Source organism: Marmota marmota, unplaced genomic scaffold, assembly GCF_001458135.2.
Source record: "Marmota marmota marmota unplaced genomic scaffold, marMar, whole genome shotgun sequence".
NCBI lineage: Eukaryota > Metazoa > Chordata > Mammalia > Rodentia > Sciuridae > Marmota > Marmota marmota.
Genome location: NW_026000048.1, coordinates 1,723,742 through 1,747,079, shown reverse-complemented (window position 1 = coordinate 1,747,079; position 23,338 = coordinate 1,723,742). Strand labels below are relative to the sequence as shown.

General features: G+C 43.7%; 1 protein-coding gene across 2 annotated transcripts in view; it reads left to right on the top strand.

Annotated features, from left to right (window-relative positions):
- Adarb2 (adenosine deaminase RNA specific B2 (inactive)) overlaps positions 1 to 23,338 on the top strand; it is a 474,517-nt gene that overhangs the window by 410,141 nt on the left and 41,038 nt on the right. For both annotated transcript variants that reach the window (XR_007351071.1, XM_015495145.2), the window contains exons 5-6: positions 16,158 to 16,326; positions 19,468 to 19,619. Coding sequence is in view for 1 of the 2 variants with exons in the window: in XM_015495145.2 (XP_015350631.1) it covers positions 16,158 to 16,326; positions 19,468 to 19,619 (321 nt within the window). In the remaining variant the exon portion in view is untranslated. The remainder of the gene's footprint in view (positions 1 to 16,157; positions 16,327 to 19,467; positions 19,620 to 23,338) is intronic.

The window sequence follows — 23,338 nt, the reverse complement described above, 5'->3', positions numbered from 1 at the left end:
ATCCTACACAACTCACCCTCCAGAGCCTGAGGACTGGAGGGTTATTTCTCTCCTGTCATCTGATGAAGGGTTATGCTCTCTTCAGCCCAGGGCAAACATCCCACCCTCCCCCTCCCACACTGGCTTTGTCTTCTGCAATCACCCCACCCTCTCAGAACATGCCCACAGGTCTTTTGGAGCTCTGATCACATAAGTTACTTCTCTCTCCTTCCTGACCTGTGAATATGTGCTGATGAAGGGGCTTTGGGATCTCACCGTTTGCAGCCCCACTTTCTCAAGCTGTTCAATACACATTAGATAGATGGATGGACGGATGGATGGAAAGGTATTTTAAAAACATGCCCTGGACAATATGTAAAACAGTGGATGTGTAACCAATGTGATTCTGCAATCTGGATACGGGGTGAAAATGGGAGTTCATAACCCACTTGAATCAAATGTACGAAATATGATATGTCAAGAATTATGTAATGTTTTGGAGCTGGAGATGTGGCTCAAGTGGTAGTGCGCTCACCTGGCATGTGTGCGGCCCGGGTTTGATGCTCAGCACCACATACAAACAAAGATGTTGTGTCCGCCGAATACTAAAAAATAAATATTAAAAAATTCTCTCTCTCTCTAAAAAAAAAAAGGTTCCGAACAATTTTTAAAAAAAGAATTATGTAATGTTTTGAACAACCAATAATAAAAATTTTTAAAAATAAAATAAAATAAAGTACATGTTTCTATAAACCAAAAAAAAAAAAATGCCCTGGACACTGTAAGTGAGTACTCTTCATTGAGTTTTGCATTAGCATATAGACCAGAGCCGTGTTCTTATGTATTTTTCAGGTATCTCCAAATCTGTTCTTAGCTGCTCAAAACAAACCCTCCTGTTCTCATACAAAGAACATATGGTTGTGGTCAGTTTAAGGAATAATAGATCATATGGTTTTGAATATCATTCTAGCTGGAGATGGCAGGAAAAGCCTGGTTGCAGATAGATAAATATGGTTATAGGGGAATTGAAATATATACAATACTAACAGCCAGAAATTGTGACATTTAAAACTCTTTAAACTTTACATGATTTTCTTCAGTCCTCAAAAAGCTTTTCATGGGTGGTGGGACTGCAAATTGGTACAACCACTATGAAAAGTAGTATGGAGATTCCTCAGAAAATTTGGAATGGAACCTCCATTTGACCCAGCTGTCCCACTCCAAGGTTTATACCCAAAGGACTTAAAGTCAGCATACTACAGTGACGGGGCCACATTAATATTTATAGCAGCTCAATTCACAACAGCTAAATTATAGAACCAACCTAGGTGTCGTTCAGTAGATGAATGGATAAAGAAAATGTGATTATATAGTTTTTTCCAAAGGAATATTACTCAGCTTTAAAGAAGAACGAAATTATGGCATTTTCCAGTAAATGGATGGAGTTGGAGAATATCATGCTAAGTGGAATAAGCCAATCTCAAGAAATCAAAAGCTGAATGTTTTCTCTAACATGTGGATGCTAATTCACAATGGGGCAGAGGGTACTAGTGAAGAATAGAGTTACCTTAGATTAGGTAGAGGGAAGTGAAGGGAGGGGATGTGGGGATAGGAAGGATAGTAGAACAAAACAGACATTATCACTTTATGTATATATATGACTGCATGACCAATGTGATTCCACAACATGTACACTCAGAAAAATTAGAAATTATATCCCATCTATGAATGACATATCAAAGTGCATAAATGCATTCTACTGTCATGTATAAATAAAGACAAATAAAAAATTTTTTAAATAACTTTCCCAGATGAGACAACAGAACATTGTTAAATTTACTTGAATAAAGTCCCAATTAAAGTAGCAGAAATAGGGTTACCTGTGCCCTAGAGCCTATTAGTTTCTGCCTACCAGTGCCTTATTATTTGTTATTCTTTTTTTTCCTGTTATTTGATTTTTTATTTTTTTTTAATTTTTTATTGTTGGTTGTTCAAAACATTACATAGTTCTTGATATATCATATTTCACACTTTGATTCAAGTGGGTTATGAACTCCCATTTTTACCCCGTATACAGATTGCAGAATCATATCAGTTACACATCCATTGATTTACATGTTGCCATACTAGTGTCTGTTGTATTCTGCTGCCTTTCCTATCCTCTACTATCCCCGCTCCCCTCCCCTCTTCTCTCTCTACCCCCTCTACTGTCATTCATTTCTCCCCCTTGTATTATTTTTCCCTTTCCCCTCACTTCCTCTTGTATGTAATTTTGTATAACCCTGAGGGTCTCCTTCCATTTCCATGCAATTTCCCTTCTCTCTCCCTTTCCCTCCCACCTCTCATCCCTGTTTAATGTTAATCTTCTTCTCATGCTCTTTGTCCCTACTCTGTTCTTAGTTACTCTCCTTATATCAAAGAAGACATTTGGCAATTGTTTTTTAGGGATTGGCTAGCTTAGGGATTGGCTAGCTTCACTTAGCATAATCTGCTCTAATGCCGTCCATTTGTTATTCTTTACAGATGTTTTGTCATTTATAAGAAAACACACAAAACACTGACACGTAACTTATTTTCCCCCTAAAATCAATGTATTTGCAATATTTAGAGAATAAAGCCCAGGAGACACTGCTGTCTTCCAATTTCTGGAGGCTACTATCAATCAAGACCCTAGTAGAAAAAAAAATATTCCATCAAAAGCAAAACTGTTTTTTTCAGCCTTGGCCCAGTCCCACACCTAAAGACCAGACACGCCCCAGGCAGGCATTGTTAACTCCACCTGATTTTGGACTAATTAGAGGAAATCTAGAGGATGGAAACAAAAACTTTGGGGAAAAAAGGATTTGCTTTCAGGAAAAGATTGAAAATACAACATAGATGTTAATCAAATAATGACTAGAAGAGGGATTGCAGGTGGGTCATGATATTCTTTGCAAATATTCAGAGACTGCAAACCAACGAGGAAGCTGGGAGGTCTTACAGATAAAACCTGAGTAATAGAATGGAACCCGAGACCATCGTTTTAGCCGAAGGTTGGGGAAGGCTTCCTAATGCTAAGCTCGAATGGATTGTGGAAGAGACTTCCCGAAGGGATGTGTGGAAACCCTGTTACTTGAGTCATTAAACTCCACAGAGATGGTACTAGAAAACAGGGAGTCAGAATTAATTATACATCACATCCGTGAGGCAGTCCACATGTATGATAAAAAAAAAAAATCATCCCTTTCTGTCTCTGATTCTGTAATTTGGGGATTTATTTCTTTGGTGCAGGTTGATATATTTTATGTTTGGTTTTATTCTTAGAAATTTGTTAATGTTTCCCTCCAAAATCTATCTAATTAGACAGATAGATAGATATGATGAATAATAATATTATATATATATGTATATATATATAAATATATATATCAAATGAAACTTCCATTCAAAGAGTAGAAACAGGTTAAGAATTACTTATTAATTTCCAATTAAGTAAACAGGTGTACTTTCTTCCTAGAGCTGGGGGATTGTGCACTGAGGATCTGCTAAATGTCTTAGTCCACCTGTGCTACTATAATAACATACCTGAGACTGGATAATCTACAAACAACAGAAAGTTATTTCTCATGGTTCTGGAGGCTGGGACGTCCAAGATCAAGGTGCTAGCAGATTCAATGTTTGCTGAGGGCCTAGTCTCTGCTTTCAAGAAGTGCCCATTTCTTTGTCCTCCAGAAGGGAGGTACATCACATCTCCACATAGCAAAGAAATGGAAGAGCAAAAAGGACCTAGCTAGTTCCCTCCAATCCCTTCAAGCCAACACAATCCACTCAGAAGGATGGAACCCTCTTGCCCTAATCCTTTTCCAAAGGTCACGCCTTTGATACTTCTTGTTTATGGGGATGATGTTTCAACATGAATTTCAGAGGGACACAAATATTCAAACCATAGCACCCACCATCTTGGAAGTCCCATGCATCAGATTGACAGCTGCCAGACTAGTCATCTTCTCTCCCAAAAGTAATTTCCCTGGTGAGAAAGAGGAAGGAGGTAAAATGGTGTCATTAGAGGACGGGACTGACCAGTTCTGGGACTAAAAAGGCCAATGCAAGAGGCCAGCCAGAGAGTGACATTCACCTGCATCAAAGCCAACCACAGGCATGAATCCCCAGAGTGGGGGAGGGGAGGAAGGGATGCTCTAAAAAACTGAAAGTGCCTGTAAGAGAAGAATCCAGCTTGAAACACTTGCTAGTCCAACAAAGGTCCAGCATCTGCCAAATCCAAATCATTCAAGTAAGAGCTTTGTGCTGTGCTGTGGTTTGAACATTTGTCCTCTCCAAACCTCGTGTCGAGATTTAATTGCCACGGTGACAACACTGGGAGATGGGACCCTCAAGTGATGCTCAAGTCTCTAGGATGTGCTTTTGAGAGTGGACTCAGACTGTTCTTATGGGGTGGGGGTGTTGTCACAGGAATGGAGGGTTCACTCCCTTTTGCACTCTCTTTTGCCCTTCCGGCATGTTATGCTGCAGCAAAATGTCCCTCCCCAATGTCTACCCCTCGATCTTGAACTTTCCACCCTCCACAAATGTAAGACAATAAGTTTATGTCTGTTGCAAATTTCCCACTCTGGGGCATTCTGTAATAAGAGCACAAAATAAACTAAAATAGGCTGCTTCCACCTCCTTCCTCCCCCAGTTTGTCCCTAAGGATGGAAGACCCTTGGAAATAAGGGTGAGGAAACAACAGAAATTGGGGGAGTTTTCAGTTTATGTAATGTCCAAAGTGACCACTGCATGGAAACAGTCACTTTAGTTGATGAGATCAGTCAATGTCAAGGGGACTTTGCTACCTAAGAAGAGAGAAGAGCCCCCATATCCACTGCAGCATAAGTCACAGCCGCCAAGGTGACAGAGGGACAGAGGGAGGAATAAAGAAATGGTGTTCATACATATGGTGGAATATTATTCAGCCTTAAAAAAAAAGAAGGAAGTTCTGCCATGTTTAATAACATAGGTGAATTCTGAGAACATTATACGGAGTGAAATAAGCTGGGTCAGGATTCCACTTGTATATGAAATCTGAAGTAGTCAAGTGCATAGAGACAGTAGAATAGTGGTTGCCAAGAACTGAGAGGAGGGCAAATGAGAGCTGCTGGTCAAGGGGCATAAAGTTTCAGTGCTGTCAAGTGAGAGCCACTGTACAACATGGTGCTTCAGTTAACAATACTGTGCTGTGCACCTAGTAATTTGTTGGATGTACAGATCTCACTTTAAGTGTTGTCACCACAATAAAAATAACTAGTTGTTAAAGGTAGTAAGTATAAAACGTTATCATAGTGCCTGACTTGTAAAAAATGTTCAATAAAACTAGACATCCTTTGTACGATGAAAAAAATAAGCATAAGAATCAATATTAGCTGACCAGGGGAGGAGAACAAAATAAATGTGAATGATCAACAAGAAAAATCAAATCAAGTTTGTTTGGGTTGTTTTCTAACTATGTTCAGTGCACTCTGCTGGTTCAGCAGACTGTTATAAATCACTCTGAATATGGCCCTACAAAAAGGCTCACTGACATCAGCAAAAGATTGCATGATCTGTCATGTTTTGCTTCCTCCCTAGACACCTCAGTTATCAAAGTTGATGAGTTACTCAGCATCCCCACTCTTTAGTTTTATCGCCTCTAAAATGGGGACAAATCATAGCAGGCATGACATAATGCACTCATAAAATAGCAAGTACTCAAAAAGCCCTTATTTTATTGTTTTTTCCTTTTTGTTATACATGTATTTTGACATATCATACACACATGGAGTATAACTGTCCATTCTTCTTGTTGTACATGATGTGGAGTTTCACTGGTCATGTATTCATATATGAATATAGAAAAGTTATGTCTGGTTCATTCTACTATCATTCCCATTCCCATCCCATGAAATCTCAATGTAGTTTTAATTTGCATTTCTCTAATTGCTAGTGATATGGAACATTTATATATATATTTGTTGACTGATCATATTTCTTCTTCTGTGAAGTGTTTGTTCAGTTCCTTTGCCCATTCATTGATGGGGTTATTTTCAAAACAACCATTGTTTTTTGTTTGTTTGTTTGGGTGTAGTTGTTGTTGTTGTTTGGTACCGGGGATTGAACTCAGGAGCACTCAACCACTGAGCCACATCTCCAGCCCAATTTTGCATTTTTATTAGAGACAGGGTCTCACTGAGTTGCTTAGTGCCTTGCTGTTGCTGAGGCTGGCTTTGAACCCCCAATCCTCCTGTCTTAGCCTCCCAAGTGCTGGCATGTGCCACCACACCCGATCCAACCATTGTTTTTATCCCCATCTCAGAGTGACAGGTGTAACTAGACCCACCCATAGGGGGAAAGTCGTAAAGCCTTTCCTTCATGAGCCCAACTGAAGTATTGTTAGAAGTGACTTACCTGGGTTCCCCAATTTAAATTACCTCCATACATCATAAAGATGTTTAAAAATATCTGTGTTGGAATACCCATTTTCACTAACTGCCATATAAACTTAGTCTCTCAGCAGATTTAGGATCTCACTGGTTCTCGTATGTTACACAAAGGCCCCATGGGGTGTTTCAAAAGTAAGACACCTGAAGTCAAAGCAAACTTTTCTGTAGACTGGGAACTCACACTGCTAAAAGGTGTCCTCTGACAAATCCTCTTTCATCTTGGAAAGGCATTACCACTCACACAGGGGGACGTTTCTTTCTAGTCACATGTCGTCCCTTTATTCACAAGGCTTATTTATAGCCATCTCTTTGCATCATATATTATTTGCCGTAGTTGTAAGCTCCAATCTTTTGAAAAAGGAAGATTTACTATTGATGTTATTTAACTGTCATTTTATTGTACTTTTGTTTTATCAAAAAGCATACAGTTGGGCTGGGGATGTGGCTCAAGCGGTAGAGCGCTCGCCTGGCATGCGCGGGGTGCTGGGTTTGATCCTCAGCACCACATAAAAATAAAATAAAGATGTTGTGTCCACCAAAAACTGAAAAATAAATATTAAAAAATTCTCTCTCTCTCTCTCTCTCTCTCTCTCTCTCTCTCTCTCTCTTTAAAAAAAAAAGCATACAGTAAAGCTTTCCCTTCTAAGCCACCTGTTCCTGTTCCCCTCGCCCCCTTCCCACACCTCTAATCACTGATATTTCCCAGACATCATTGAGAGAGGACACCGGCCACCAGCTCTAACATCACCACACTTTCTTGTGGCTGTGACAAGGATTTAAGGCCTGAATACTCTTCTCTGGAACACTTGTTAGGGCTGCTTTTGCAGCAAGCAACTTTGAAGGATGAGAGGCTATTCCATCTGGGAAAGAAGCAGGCGTGCTTGCCAACCCCTCCCAGAAGGCCATGAGTTCCAAAGCTCATTGTCCCCTCTGCTGCACTCAAACCCACTGCCCATGCAGCATCCTGTGCAACCAGGCAAACGGAGGGGTAGCAAATCTAACCTGAAGCTCTTGGTGCTGCCTGCTGCACTGGATAACATGCTTTGTCTCTGACCCGGGAGTCTGTGTCTTCCACCAGCATCTGTCCAGACATGGCAGGCTAACATGGGATACCTGCAGGATGAAATCCCAGACTGACAGGTGCCCCTCCAGTTTCTTTATATATGTGCAAGGAAATGACTGTATGTTGTTATCTTCCTTTTTTTTAATACAAAAGACAGGATATTACACACATTTTCTGCATCTGGATTTTTTTCACCTAACAACATAACTTAGGAATTTTTCTATAAACTGGAGAATTTCTCAACTCATAGTTCCACAGGGTTCCAATATACAGAGGCTATAAATGAATCCCCTATTGATGAACACTTAGATTGTTTATGTTATTTTGCTGTTACAAACATTGCAGTAGTAAATGTATGTCTACATAAATCATTTTCATGCATACACAGATATATGGATAAAATAAATTTCCATTTATAAGTCTAATTGATATTGCTACATTGTCCTTCAAATGTGTTCTATCAATATACATTCCTGATCACCACTTATAAAAGTTTTTCCATTGTCTTTCCAAATGTACATTAATAAACACTTGAATATTTACCAATTTGATAGATAAGAATTGGGTCTCTCTGCATTTTAATTTAATTGTTTTTATCAGCAAAATTAAATTTTTTCCACATATTTAAGAACCACTTATTTTCTTTTTCCAAATTATTTAGTTAGCCTTTTCCCATTATTCTATTGGAATTTTTTTTATTTCTATAAGTCCTTTATATATTAGTTATACTGCTATGTCTATGATTTAAATGGAAATTTTTCCTAGTTTTCTTAATTGCCCTTTTACTGCCTTTAAGATACTTTTTTTCCTATGCAGAAATATTTTTTCACTTGCATTTAACAATTTTCCTGCTTTGGGATCTTAAGTTATGATTAGAAAGTCCTTTTCCCCATCAAGGTTATAAAGAGATTATCCCTCGTTTTCTTCTAGTAGATATAGATCTTTTTTAAATCGAAGTTCATAATTTCCATTAAGGTTCACTCTTGGTGTTGTACATTCTAGGGGTTTGGACAAAAGTATAATCCATCATTCTAATTTCATGCACTGATGCAATAGTTTCGCTGCCCCAAAGTCTCTGTTTGGGCCTATTAATACCTCCTCAATGACCCCCAACAGCCATTGATCTTTTCACTGTCTCTCTAGTTTCACTCTTCCGAAAACACCATACAGTTAGAAACATACAGTGCATGGCCTTTTCAGATTGGCTTCTTTCGCTTAAAAATATGCATTTAAATTTTCCCCATATCTTTTTGTGATTTGACAGTTCATTTCTCTTTAGTGCTGAATAGTATTTCATTGTCCCAATGGGCCACAGCTAATTTTTCCATTCACTCACTAAAGGGCACCTTGGTTGCTTCCAAGTTTAGGAAGTTATGAGTAAATTTGCTACAAAGGTTCATGTGTTGTTCTCCCTTTTTTAAACATCTAAATCTTGCTCTCCTTGGCATTCATCCCAGTTAGATGGTGTAAGATAAAGATTGGATTTTACTTTTCAAATGGCTCTTCAGTTATGAAATGGATGAATTGAATGGTCTCTCTTTGCCCTGGTGATTTGAAGTGTTACCACCTTTGTCCTGTTCTAAATTCCTCCTTGTGTAGGGGCTGATGTCTGGACTTCTCTTTGTTGTACTTGTCCCAAGTCACATGGCAGTACCAATGAGCCTTGTGACCCACTGGATCCCTGTTCTCTCATAATTCTCTGAGTTTCACTTTAGAATCGGCTTTCCTGGTTCAAAATTAAGTAACAAAACAAAGCTACACTTTTGAACCAGGCATCTTGGTCCAAAACACTATCGCTTTTTTTTTTTTTGAAGTCACATTAATCTTATTACATCAATTAGGAAAGAATTCATGCTGTCAGATCTTCCTGCCTAAGAATGTAGCATGTCTTCCTGTTTGTTCAAGTACTGTTGGCATCCTTCCAGGGATTTAAATTTTTATTCATTGTAGTTCTTGCTCATTGCTTGTTAAACTTATTCCTATTACTTTGTTTGTTGCTGTTGTAAACGGGGTTGTTTTTCCTTTATAGTTCCTCTGGTTCTTGGGAGTACATATGAAGACTATTGATTTCTGGATATTAACTTTGTTCTCTATCACCTTATTGAACTCTCTAACAGTATTTCAACTGGGCTCTCCTGAGGTTTCCACCTATATGATCAGAGCGTGTTCAGACGATGCTGATGCTGTCATTACCCGCTGCTTTCCCATTATTATACTTCTAATCTCTTCCCCTTGTTATGTTGGTTAATAGCTTCAGCAGATGCACAATGGAGTTATAGTGATGGTCTTGGCATTTTCCTGGATGTAGTAGAAATCCCTCCAGGGTTTCCCATCCAGCATGATGCTGTGTGTGTGTGTGTTTGTGTAAACTCATGTTGGAAAAAAAAATCCCTTTATTCTACTTTATTGAGTTTTTATCCAAAGTCATGGTTGAATTTTATCAGATGCCTTTTCAGTGTCTGTGATTACGATCATATTTTTGTATTTTATTTTTTTATGTAATCCATTTTCACATTTCTGGAATAAGCCTATATTGTACTGTTGTTTTCCTCTGCTGTTTGATGGACAGAATTTTATTTAGGATTTTTTACATTCCTAACCTAGGGCCTTCTTTTACTCCCTTCCCCGTGTTCTCAGGTGGATAATATCCATGATGCAGGCATTGGATGGCAACAGTCTGAGGTCGTCCTTACTTTAATATGCTCCAGAACACTGTGAATAGCCTTGAAACCATCTGCCACTTAAAGGCTCAGTGAAAGCTACAAAACTAGCTAGGATTGGTACTTGGGTGGAGAAGGACCTCTCATCACTTTTTCTATATATCTTCTAGAAATCAGTATGTTTGGTTTGCATGATCATTTCTCATGCTGTTCTGCTTTACTCTCTTATTAGTTTTATGCCATTTATGAGAAAAGAGATAGCCAATAATTACTATATGTTGAGAGAGGCTTCCAGACAAATTTGCATTTTTTTTTCTAGAACAGTGTCATTTGCAGGATCTTAACACGCTGGGGTGGATGCTGTTGGTACCACCCCAGACCCCCTGCCTGCTTCCCAGCTGCCCAAGTGCCTTCTGAGAATAGCCCTTGGACTACAGAAGCCAGCACCCCTGGAAATGACACAGCAGCAGACTTGGACTGAGTGTAAAACACTCAGCCACCTTGCCTTGAGGCAGGACCACTCTGAGGTGTCCTTCAGATTTCAGAATTTTTTATGAGGACAGCCTCTGCCTAGATTTGCTCAAAACCTCCTTCTTGCCCAGCTTCTTCTTCACTTGTCCTATTTTCCCGACTCTCTCAATAAATCAATGTCCAAGAACCCCAGACTCAGCCTCTGCTTTCAGGTAGCCTGGCCTAAGACACTTTAGACAAATCATCATTTATGGCATCTACAAGCATGGGGGAGGTGCAGCTTTGAGGTCCCCTTGCAATGATCATTTGCCCCCCCACCCCGGGAATCAAGGGTCTTCATGTGGGAAACCAATGTGTGGAAAGGAGAATGTCATGAATTTCTGTGCAGTAACAGGATGCTTCTACTCCAAATACCACAAATTCACACATGGAGACGAATGCTCATAAGACCAGAAAAATCATTTTATTTCAATACAAAAGGAATGATCTTTATCTGAGGGTTGAGCATGTACCGTAGCACTTTATGATATTTGTGGGCCCCCCCATGAAAATTTCATATTTTCACACTAGAATTGTAGGATGGGAGAGTGAAAGGGAAAAATCACCTACTTAAATGCTAGTTAATAAAGACTTTGTTCCTAATACTTTTTTGCTTATATTTTTCTATCACTGCCAAGTTCTATTTTCCAACTCATAAAATTGATAGTGCCATCAAGTCACTCTCCATGGGCTTTGAGGGGAACAATAATGAGCAATGTCTGCCTTCTCCTCTCACCCAAATTAAGACTGTCGGCATTGAATTTGGCCGTTCTTCATAAAAAAATTTTTAAAGTTTTTATTTTTAACATGTAATTCTTAAGCATTTATTTTGACTCTCTCTCTCTCTCTCTCTCTCTCGCTCTCGCTCTCGCTCTTGCTCTCTATTAATTCAGTCCTCAGGGTCATCTCTCTGACTGCCTCCACCCTGCCCATTCGGGCCTGAATTTCCAAGTCCTCATTGTACAATGTGCAGACTCTAAACCATTGCAACAACCCCTCTCATCTCCTACTATGGCATCTCCCTCCACTCATCCTCTCACTGATAACAATGTCACTGTCCTGCTCAAAGTCCCAGTTAACAACTACCCATGCCCTTTGCATGAGATGCAACGTCTTCAGGGTGGCATTCACGACCCTCCGCAATCAATTTCTACCTAACTTTGAAGCTGAACCACCACCACTGTTCTGAACAAATCTCCCACTGGTACCAAAACAGACTTCATTGTCCCCAAAAGTACACCTGTGCCTTTCTCCATCCACAACTTTGGATGATATCTTCACTCCACCTCAGGTGCCTCTTCCTATACCACATGCCACACACCAAATTTCCAAAATCTATCTAAATAGCAATCTCTGTGTGTCTTCTTTCTGTCTGTCTGCCTCTGTGTCGATGCTAGTGACATTCTGTGTGTAGCACTTAAGTGATATTCATCACACAATATCTTATTTTGTACACATTTCTGTCTCTGCATCATGTCCCTAAGTAGATGCCACAGGATAGGACCACATCTTAAATACCTGGTCTCTCCCGTGTTAGTTAGCATGGTGATGGTGCAGAGGAAGTGGGGTTAATGAAAAGTGAATAAGCAAATAATGCATTTCTTGAGCCACATAATTGTACTGAAGATGACAGAGCCTGGAGTCAAGCAGGGTTGAGAATTAATGAGGGGTGAAAGGAAAGCAGTTTATTTTTTCTACAGCTATAATCTCCATGGCATCAAGAGAGGAGAACCAGGCCAGGACCTCAAGAGCAACTGTACCTGTTTCAAAGAGTTGCCTGTTTCTAAGCTGGGCTACGTGTGTCCCCCCATCACTGAAACACAGGAAGAAATGATTAGAGATTTTATTTCCCACTGCTCTGAACACCTGCTTTAATGAAGCTGGAGTCTGCAAAAATGATATCTCCATCAAGGTGGCTCCTCATTAACTGTTTCATAACTGTCCACGTGACACTTTAAAATGGTCCACATAGAAAATGGCTCCCAGGCACCTGAGTGAGCAGCTGGCTGGTCCCCCTTATCAGAAGCTTTAGGTCCTGCTGACAAACCATTGTCAGCACTGTCTCGGGCCCCACAGCCAGGAGGTAAGCCAGTAAATGGCTGAGCCACAAGGCTGCCAGAACTTAGGGGGTGGGCAGCAGCCATACTGCATCTGCTATTAAACTTTTCCTGGGGAAGACAACACAGGAGTTTAGTTGACTTCTATCTTTGCTTTTATCAAAGCAGTATAACCATGACTAACATGTCCAGTTGCTTTGTGAGATCACCAAGAAGCCAAATCCACCATCAAGAGGGACACAGGACAAGGATGGCCCAACCCAACTCCTGAGTCCTTTTCAGAAATGGAGATTACCAAGAGAAGCCAGAAGGAGAGCAATGAATTAATGGGTAGGAGGCAGCAGTGTGCAGGGCAGCCTTGTTAAGTGGGGAAGGAAAATGGACAGTTAGCCCAGCTGCCAGAGCTCTCCAGAAGCAGGAGAATGTTGCTCCACCAGCCACCATGGAGGCTCACTGAATGCATATGGCGGACCAACCCTCCATTGATGGCAACCAAGGGAGTACATGTTTGCCTGCACCTCCCTGCCTCTCTTCCTCATTCTCTCCTCTGATCTTCATCCCTTATCTTCCTTTCTGTCTCTCTTATTATGTCACAAAGGAAGATCCAAACTGTGTGTAGGGCAGGAGAGGGCAGATGTTATTTGAGGGTTAGAATTAAGTTCTCAAAGGAGAACATTTCAAGTCTGAGGAACAAGAACATATAAAGAACTTCTGAAATGCTCAGCACTATTTGCATCGGAGGAAGTAATTCTTATTAAAAATGAAAAGTCTGCTCTGGTGTGCCCTCAATTTACATATCATCTTTGTAAAAAAAAAAAATGGTTCACATTTACCAGAGAAATCAGCTGCTAAACCACTACTCTGTACTGACCACTCACCGCATAGAATCTAGAACCCAGCCAACAGCAGTTTGCTCAGTGTATGGTAGAACTAATAGGTGTCCCTGACACCATCCCTCAACATGCGGTTGTAGTGCCTGGAAAATCAGATTTGTTTTTGAGTCAGTAACATTGACTGGTTTGTGCCCGGCAATCTATATAATTGCCCAGACTCCTGGGGAGCTCCTTCTTAAAATATTCTGGGGAAATTTCAGCTACTACCCTCAAGCAATTTACCCTAAGTGAAGAGAAAATACACATTCACACATGGATTGATTAGAGCAGGAGAAAGAATCAACTTTGACTTGAGGTTTTCTAGGGTCTTGAACAAAAGTAATCAATATCATAGTTTAAAGAAAACGAAGTTTGAAAGTTGTTTTTTAAGGTTCTTTGGGTTTCGATCAATGCAGAGAAACCATTTCATTGGCAAGATTCCTTTGTTTATGATTTGAAATGAACATTATCCTATGAAAAGGAAATCATGAAGGATCCCATGCCTTTTCATGTTAGTATAAACAAATTACCAGCTGCTGTCCTGAAAGTTGGTCCTATCAAGGGAAAAGGTAAAAATGCAGAGCCCATTATGAGGGGTGGGGAGGGGAGCATCTCAGCAGCACCACATTCTGTGAGTGGGAACCCGGGACTCAGGGAGATAAAGAAAATTGGCCCCTTGATAAGTTTGTGCTCCAAATCTCTGCTCTTATGGCTTACAAATAGCATTTAGATAATAGTAACAACTTGAGGCACTTAGTGAGTTTGTCCCTGGCTGTCCTCAGAGAGTCGCCAGAATCTCTCAGTGAGTTGCATATGACCAGAAGCAAGCCAAAGTACTTTCATAGTTCTAGAAACCAAATCATGAAAGTGCCTGGTTTTCAAGGTTTCCTAAGCTCTAAGGATCAGCTGCATTGTGATTCCTGGAAAAGACCAGGAAGGAGGAAAATGGTTCAGGGCTGCAGGAGGCTGGCCTGTCCCTGTGCACCCCATGGAGGAGGTAAGGGACCATGGCCTCTCAGAAATGGGAAGGGAATGAGGGGAGATCTGGCTGCCGGCTTCCTGCTGCCTGCCAGCCGTGCCCTGGCTTCTCAGGGCTAGTAAGTGGGAGCTATGTGGTCTGGAAGCGGGAACCTCAATCTTTCCTGATGTTATTGATTTACAACATTGTTTTTAGGCATAAGTTTCAGGAAGTACAAAATGTCACATAGATGTGTTTTTCCTAAACTATGAGGTCAGAGCCAAGCCTGGACCCTGGGCATCTGCCATAGGTATAGCACAAGACTCCTGCCCCAGGCAGCTACCAAGTGCACTGACCTGGGTGTGTGACTATTGCAGCCACCACAAGCCCTCAGTCTACTGTGCTGTGCCCTCAATGCTGCTGAGATGCCTATCCCTGCACAGAAATACACAGGGGCACCAGCCTGTGAGCTGTGGTGCTGGAGGGGCACTTGAAATGCCTCCCAGCCCTGCTGGCCTGTGCCATGGCCCCTGAGCCGGGTTCTGCTTTTCTCTTAAACCACAGGCTGCATCCTGTCCCACCACACATCCCCTATTGTTCCAAGCCACTGGGCCTTGACTTCAACGGTGTTAGAATTTTCCAGAATTGCAGGGCAAACCTCTGTTAAGGTCAGAGAATGGGAAAGACAGGTGTCTCCACAGCGCATGGGACTACATTCTGAGAACAAAATGGATGGGCCCTGGAGGACTTAGAGAGAGGGGCATGTTTGGAGTGGAAGGTACAGGGGACCTGGCTCAGCGGCTCACCTGGCTCCTGTGTTCTGAGAGGCAGCCATGCTCTCCTACAGGAAGGAGGAACAAGGGCAGGCCGGCCTCAGGCTTGTACCTTGTCTCCCCCTACACCATGGGCATGACAAATTGAGGGGTCTGCAGGGTGGGGACGGGCTCAGGACCCTTCCTTTGCCTTCACCCACTCCCAAACACAGCACATGCCCGTTAACTCACCTGTGGGTGAAGATGCAGTTGTTGATATGGAGGGCAGGGCAGGTGGCAGAATTTCTGGGGTAGAGCAAGTGATTGGCACACAGGGCTGTGGGCACTTTGCTCTTCCCTTGGAATCTCACAGCTGCCCAGCTGCCTCCTGCTTCAGACTGGGCTGGCCCTGTGTCATTTCTTTAGTGGCAGGTCACCATCCTATCTCCGTCATGCCCATCTTTCCCCAAGGCTCTCCTACACAAAAGTGGGAGAACTTCAAGCTTCCCATTTCCCATGAGATAAATTATCAGCAGCTCATATGCAGCCATTTGGAAAAATCTCAAGGGCGACCATGCTGATCTTGGCTTCAGAGGCCAGTAGACATCTCAGAGTGAAAACTGTGAGCCCAGCTGCTTTCCGGGGATGCAGCATGAAAGCTACACAGGGATGAGGTGAGATCTCGCAGGAGGCACCTTCTGTCACTCACACAAACCCCATGACATAGCAAACCTTCTCTGCATGCCAGCCTGGTAAACATCGAGGCTGCTGCTAATGGGACAGTGGGCAAAGTCACCTGCAGCGGGTCTCCCTGTGAAGTCCAGGCTGTTCTGACCACTCTCTGTGTCCCCCAGGCTTGGACACCAGGCAGGCACAGGTCATCGTCCTGTCCTCTGGCACCAAGTGCATCAGTGGCGAGCACATCAGCGACCAGGGCCTGGTGGTCAATGACTGCCATGCGGAGATCGTGGCCAGGAGGGCCTTCCTTCACTTCCTGTACGCACAGCTGGAGCTGCACCTGAGGTACGGGGCCCTGGCTGGGCTGGTCGGACTCCAGGGGCTGGCTGCTCCTTGATGGGTGTGTTGGCACACCACTGCTGGTAAGCAGCCAGGGGAACAGAAGGGGGACCCAAAACCAGCTCAGAACACACTGCTCCCTTCATTCTGGCAGATTCCTTCCCAGGGTGCTCCAGGAATCGTCCCCTTCTATTCAGACCTGAGGCACCCTTTGAGCACCAGCAAGATGCTGAGACACCAGGTCCCCTCCTCGTTACTCCGTGTCGCTCCCCAGGAAACCTGTTTGCCTACGAGTTGCATACACACATACTTCCACACAGCTGCCCCCACATGGACACACTCAGGGACACGCCCTGTCACAGCTCATTCCATTTGATTATTTCTTTTTAAACATGCAGGGGCTCATCACAATGTCCCCAAAACTCAACCTTCTTCATGAGGCTCGGATGCCACTACAGTCCAGGAAGCCACAGACACAGCCATGGCTTCATCTCACATGCAGTCCACGTTCAGTGAAGGTGTTTCTCTAGTGACATGCTGGGACTCTAAATGCCAATGGCATCAAGACAGGATCCAGCTCTAGGGACAGCTAGAGGAGCACAGAGGAGACCCCCAGTGCTGGCTTCATATGTGCCCTTAACTGCTTTTAATTGAAGGCAATACTCTTTCCACCACCAGCTTCCAGTTAGGTCCAGAATGAGCATTAAAGGAAGGAAGGAAGGAAGGAAGGAAGGAAGGAAGGAAGGAAGGAAGGAAGGAAGGAAAAAACAAAGGGAAAGAATGAATTCACTATCTCTTGGGAGATGGGAGGTATTCCTCTCTCTAAAACCCATAGCTGTATTGACTAAACTAAAGGTGTGTTCCCTTACTGTGTGAGGTGACTTGGATCAATGTGCCTGCTGTCTGATAAACTTTCAATTCAGCCATGGAAATGTGCCAGGTTGGAGGCCACCTTTCTGCTCATTTTTGACAAGATTGTATCCACCTTGAATGGGGCCCACAGGGCAGGATTTCCATGGGAAGGAGTGCCATCCCCTCCCTGCTCAATCTTATCTTTAAAATTTCTCAGCCAGGGAAATTTCTTACAGAGTCCAGGTTTCTGTAAGAGTGGCCAAGGCTCAAACACTAGGCTCACAGATGGCTACCATTTTGTTTCCCAGGTGACAGGCTCCATTTCCACTGGACAAGTCCCAGGCAAGCAGCTCTTACATATGACAAGGTGGCCAGTCCCATGTTGGTGCACAGAACCTCCCAGCCCTTGTCCTGCTGGGTGAGGCCATCCTCTCCTGGCCTCATTTATCCCTACACCCTCACATTCCCAAATGTGTTCAGTTCTCTAGACCTTGCCCTCAGGTAGTGGGACGAAAGTAACCAAGGTCGGGTTTTGAGACGTTACCTGTCTCATTACTCCACCTCCAAGTGCATTTTAATAAGGGCATTCTGAGAGGCCTCTGAGACCCCGAGAAATGTGCTCGGAGGTTGGAATTTTCAGTGTTCTCATGACAGCCTTCTCCATTCATCAGGAAAAGGCAGACTGTCACCTGGGCTGGCATCTCTCTCTAAGACACATTAAACAGGAGTAGAGATGCAGGTGATCCGAGCGCATGTCTCGGATGCATGCCTGCACTGAGCTATTCGGTCACAGGGTTTGATGGCTGTGGGTCTCTTTGCCAGAATGTTCCTTCCTTGCATCCTCCAGCTGCCCTTCTATAGCCTTTGAAGCAGTGTTCCTCAAATCCACTAATAATGGGATCTCAGGGGGGCTCTGTGAGCGACTCATCATGCCCATTAGCATGTGCAGCAGCCACACAAAGGGAAGAAAGGCCCGAGTATATGCCAAACAGACTCAAATAAAAGCAATACCTTAATACACTCAATTAATTTTTATCTGAGCCTCTGAGCAGTGCGCAGAAGCCTGATATATTGCCCCATCGGTTCCAGGAGGCCCGCCCAGGCGCGGCTGGAGTTGAACGTAAGGGAACAGAGTTGGAAATCTCTCAAAATGCAGAAAAGGATTTCTCCTGAATATCCAACTGCTCAGTTGGAAATATTTCCAAGTACCCTTTCCTCCGGTTTGTGTAGTGGGAGGGAATCAGGCCAAGATCTGCCAGGAGCTGGCTGCATGCCCAGCACTGTGCTGCCAGCTTGTGGGGTGGGGGCTCAAAGACAATGTCTCCCATCCATGCCCTGCATGGGGGCACCAGTAATGGCTATGAAAAGCTAGCTACAGGGAGTGAGGTTTGAGCCCCTTGGCACACTGGGCACGTTGGTCCCCAGGACCCCTGGAGGAGCTCACTTGGGCAGAGGGAAGGTGGGTGGTGGCCAAGGAGTAAAAGGCACAGCAGCAGGAAGGCTGGTAAGGCGCCTCCCAAGTTTCCTGGGGAGAAAATGTCTGTTCTGCTGCCTGTGAGATCTTAGGGCCCAGCAACACAGAATCCATCACCAATGGGGCAGAACGTGTGAAAACAGCCAGACTGGCAGAAAGGAGGCTGCAAGAAACCAGGGAGAAGAAAATCCAGGAGAAGAAATGCAGCCACGTTGATGCAGTGCCCAGGCTGGGGTCTCCCCACCTCAGTGGAGGCAGGGGGCCTCTCACATTAGAGTTTAAAAGCTACAGGAGAGGTTTCCAGGAGTAACAAGCCAGAATTCCTCCAAGATGAGGCAGTTTAGGTTTGTCCAGATGCACCCCAGGAAGAGTCTGTCCTGGTTGCCATTTCTATCTAGCCCTGCTGGGGGCCGAACCCCAGCCCCCTTTTTTAAAATCCCTTTTCTGCCTTTAATGCTCACATGTGTTGTCCACCAGGACCAACAAGTCTACAGTCCTGCCAGACATTGCCAAGAGGAGCCTTTGTGAGCCTGCAGGATTAGGGCTTTATAAACTGTAGATGCTGCCTCTGCGTAAGATAAACCTGAAATGTAAATGCTAAAACAGTGAGGATGGCGGGATTTCTGCAGCTTGTTTGCTTTCACGTGGTTTCCCCGCAGCCTCTCTCGGAAGGGTCTGTGCAAGGAGCAAACACAGTGTGGGGTGCAGAGAAGAAAAAAAAATAGGAGCAACTCTACCAAACAGGACAAAAGCCTCGGCCTGGCTGGAATGTTTCTGGTTTGGTTTGTAATAAATGACCCAGATCCTCTTCTTGTCCCCAGCAAGCGACGAGAGGACTCGGAGCGATCGATATTTGTGCGTTTAAAGGAGGGAGGCTACAGGCTTCGAGAAAATATTCTCTTCCATCTCTATGTGAGCACGTCCCCCTGCGGAGATGCGAGACTCAACTCTCCCTATGAAATCACCACAGACCGTAAGAGACAACATATTTGCCTTTTGTAAACAAACAGCGCCAGGCTTCCCTGTTTCTGGACTCTGTCCCAGGCTGCCTTGGCCCCGGACTGTGTGTGTGTATGTGTGTGTGTGTGTGTGTGAGATGGCCACTGCTCTGGGATGCTGGAAGAGGATTCAGCTGCAATTAGCTAGATAATCATACCTCCAAAATCTTTGCCTGAAATGCCCAGATCATTGGCAGAAAAGTAGTTTGAAGCCTAAAATTAGCTTTTCAATTGCCATAGTTCTCTGCTTCATTTTAATAGGTCACACCGTCCCTGTGTCCCAAACTGGAAAATGGAATGAAGGAGAAGGCAAATGAGAATTACACGGGATGGAAAGCAAATTCAAACTGGCTCTGTTTTCCTTTGTTTGCAACTTTGAGGAGAATAAAGTTCTACTTTGGGAACAAAGTCAGGGTGAGGGATGCCCTCCCAAAGGGTTGCCCCAGGTTAGCCTCAAAGTTTCGCAGGACCAGCCCCTCCGTTCTCATCAGTGGAAGAGGGACATTATGTGCCCTTTGCCCCTCCTATCATCTGCAAAGAGAGGGGACACTGTGTTTCAGCATTGGAGGACAGGCATAGCTCCACTCTGTGGGGACACTGGTATCTCCATTCTAGAGAAAGTGTCAGGGCTCACATCTCCACCCTTAAATGCTTTTATGAAATTCTATGACTGGGCCACACTCTTCCAAACTCTTTCTAGAAGCAGCCCTAGGAGAATCTCCTGATGTAGGCAATGAAATTAATTATGTATATATGTATTCCTACCACCCCAATATAATCACAGTTAACATTTTTATCCCAGCTAAACAAAATATGAAAATAATATAAAATTTTTAAAATATTTTAAGCACCAAAAAAGTGTATGTGAAGAGGGATCTAAGAAAGATACTGAAACATAAAAAGTATATTCTATAGTCAGAAGAAATTTCCAGTAGAAACTCAATGGATGATGCACAAAGGTTTGGTTTTGGCCTTCTGGTTTTCCTTGCATGGAAGGCTACATATTCTAATTACCAAACTCAGGAAAAATAAACATTTATTGAGTACCTGCCGTGTGGTAGGCCTGTGGAAAGTACCACTACTAAAGATAAAGAGTGGGAGAGAAGGTATCCAAAATCTACATGTGCTTAGCCTATTTCTCTAGCCTGCAGCCTGGAAGCTGGACCAGAGAAATACATTCTCCTTTTGCAGACTCTCCTCCAGCCCCATCAGTTCCCCTTTGGAGAGTAGTTGGGTGGGATTCTTCATAATGAGATTCTAAGTGACCTTTCCACATCCTTTGGAAAGCAAATGGGAGAACCAAGTGGAATTGAGAATCAGAAAAGGTGACCCATTAAATATCAGAGAACTTTAAAGGAACTGTCCCCAGGAGGCTGAGAGGGCTGGGGTGGCTTAGGCAATGTGAGAAAAAGACACCGGGCCCTCTCAGAGGAAGCAGGCACAGCACAGGCTGGGTGAGACCATAGAGGACATGGCTTTACTATTGTGCAGCTTTCAGAAAGAGACAGAAAGGAAAACAACATGGAGCTGATTTATTTCCCTGGGAAATGCCCATTATGATGGATGTACATGATTACCAACTTGCTCTATAAGTAAAATTGTGAAATTTGGTTCATATCCCAATAGTCAGCTACTAGGAATTATCTTTCCACTTTTTATCAAAAGGTTTGGCATCATGAAGATCCAACATAGGAAGCCCTCAGATCGTAGAAGGAAAAGTTCATGAGACATTTGCGGCTGGCTCTAATTTATTCAGCTTCTTCTGTGGCCCATGTGTCCCCAGTGGAGTCAGGAGAGGGCTGAATGAGGATGGCAAGAACTTCATCCACCACGCCTGAGACCTCCTGGTCTCCCTGGGGGACAGTTCCAGCTCATTGAGCTTCCTGTGTCTCTGTACATCAAACACCGACTGTGGCCTCACAGCCCTCATTCCAACTTGCAATGCCAGTGGTTTAGAAAAACAAACAAATACATTCTCGGAGGCACCCTGGGGTTCACTTCCAGCCACAGATGTCTTTTATTTCATGGTGCTTTTAAGAAGTGGCAGGTGCTGCTAGGAGAAAAACTAAAGCGTTTTCCTCACATTTTTGCTGTAGATATGCCAGGCCAAAAGGAGCTGCTACTGCCTGGGTTATGCCTCTAAATTAGGTTGCTGCCTCCTGACTGTCCCCACTGGGGCAGGTGCAGAAGGCAGGCCCTTAGCCAGATGCCACATGTTGTTCTTCCCTGTTCGCTCAGTAAAGACAAGAAAACCCAAATGCCTGCATTCCTCTGTTCGGGAAGAGTCTTTAAGTTCAGCATTGCTCACAGCTCCTGAGTCAAGCAGAAACTCTCAGGAACGAATTCCACAATTTCCACTTTAGAGAAACTCACTAAGAACTGCTTTGTAATAAGAGGGTTGGGCAGCTCTCCATGTTGCTGGCTCACCCAGTGTTTTCCATTGCTACCCTTTAAGGAGGTTAGACCACTGGAGAAGGGAATGTAAGTGATGGGGTCTTTGCTTTGAGGGGCTCCTGCCAGGGAGGCAGTCACTGGTGGCAAGCCCCCTGCAGGAAGACTTGCACACAGACGCTGGGAAAACTCCAGTTAGGACTAGTCCCTGAGGAGTTAGCAGCCAGCACCTTCTACCCTACAGATTAACCCAAAGAACCCTCAGCCTCACACCACTGCTCAGAGGGATCCAGACTCCTAGATGAAGCCCTGGGAACCACACTATCCCCTGGCTGTCACTGTGGCTTCATATGCTCACAGACACAGAAACTGAAGAGCACAGACAGGTTCTGACAGTTCTGCTGAGTACCTAATCCAGGCTCTAAGAAGCTCATGCCAAAGCAAAGGAAGCTCTAACCTTGAGTCCTGTTGACCTGCAGCTGGGCTATTATCCCCCCACCCCTGCCTCTCCTTCTCTGGCTCATGTGCATGAGCACAGATGCACAAACATACATGCACACGTATGTGCACACAAGTATGTGTAGGCCTGTGGAAAGTACCACTACTAAAGATAACAGGTTCTGAAGCACCCAAATCAAAAACTATCTAGGGCTTGACTATGTCTAAGAGAAGCTCAGGAGCTTGAACAGGTGGTCTGGATTGTTCCCCCTTCCCTTTAATAATTGAAGGGACACAGAACAGAGCATAATAAGAAAGTTTTCTGTCAAGTTTGTTTCTTGCAGGCTTAGTGGAGAGGTCTTTGAGGAAGGATGGAATGGCAGAGTACCTGCAAAGGCTAACAAAGCTCTGTGGCAGGACTCCACCATGCAACAGCGTGGGCAGGTGAAAAAGGCTTTTCCTGATGTGTTGCATGCACTGTAAAGGAAAAGTTGTTCCCGAGACAGCTTCTGCAAACTAAGGACTTTGATCTCACCCAAGGCATAGCTTCTCAATCTCAGGCCATTCAAAATTGCTAAGTGCTATGACTTCCTCCTGGACCTAGAGGGCCGATAAGTCCAGGTGGAGAAAAATGCCTAAAGATGTTCCTTTGCACAACCAAGAGAACTGTGCTGTTTGGGATTTTGTTTGTTTTTATTTACAAGGTCAGAATCAGGACTCTGAACACTTCTCTTGAGGGTTGGGGGTACCAACTGCCACCAAGGAGAGACAAGATTCCCTCCAGACTCACAGGACACAATGCCATTTCTCAGTACCTCGGAGGCCTGAGTTAGAGCCGAGCAGTTCTTATAAGATCCTCAATGTA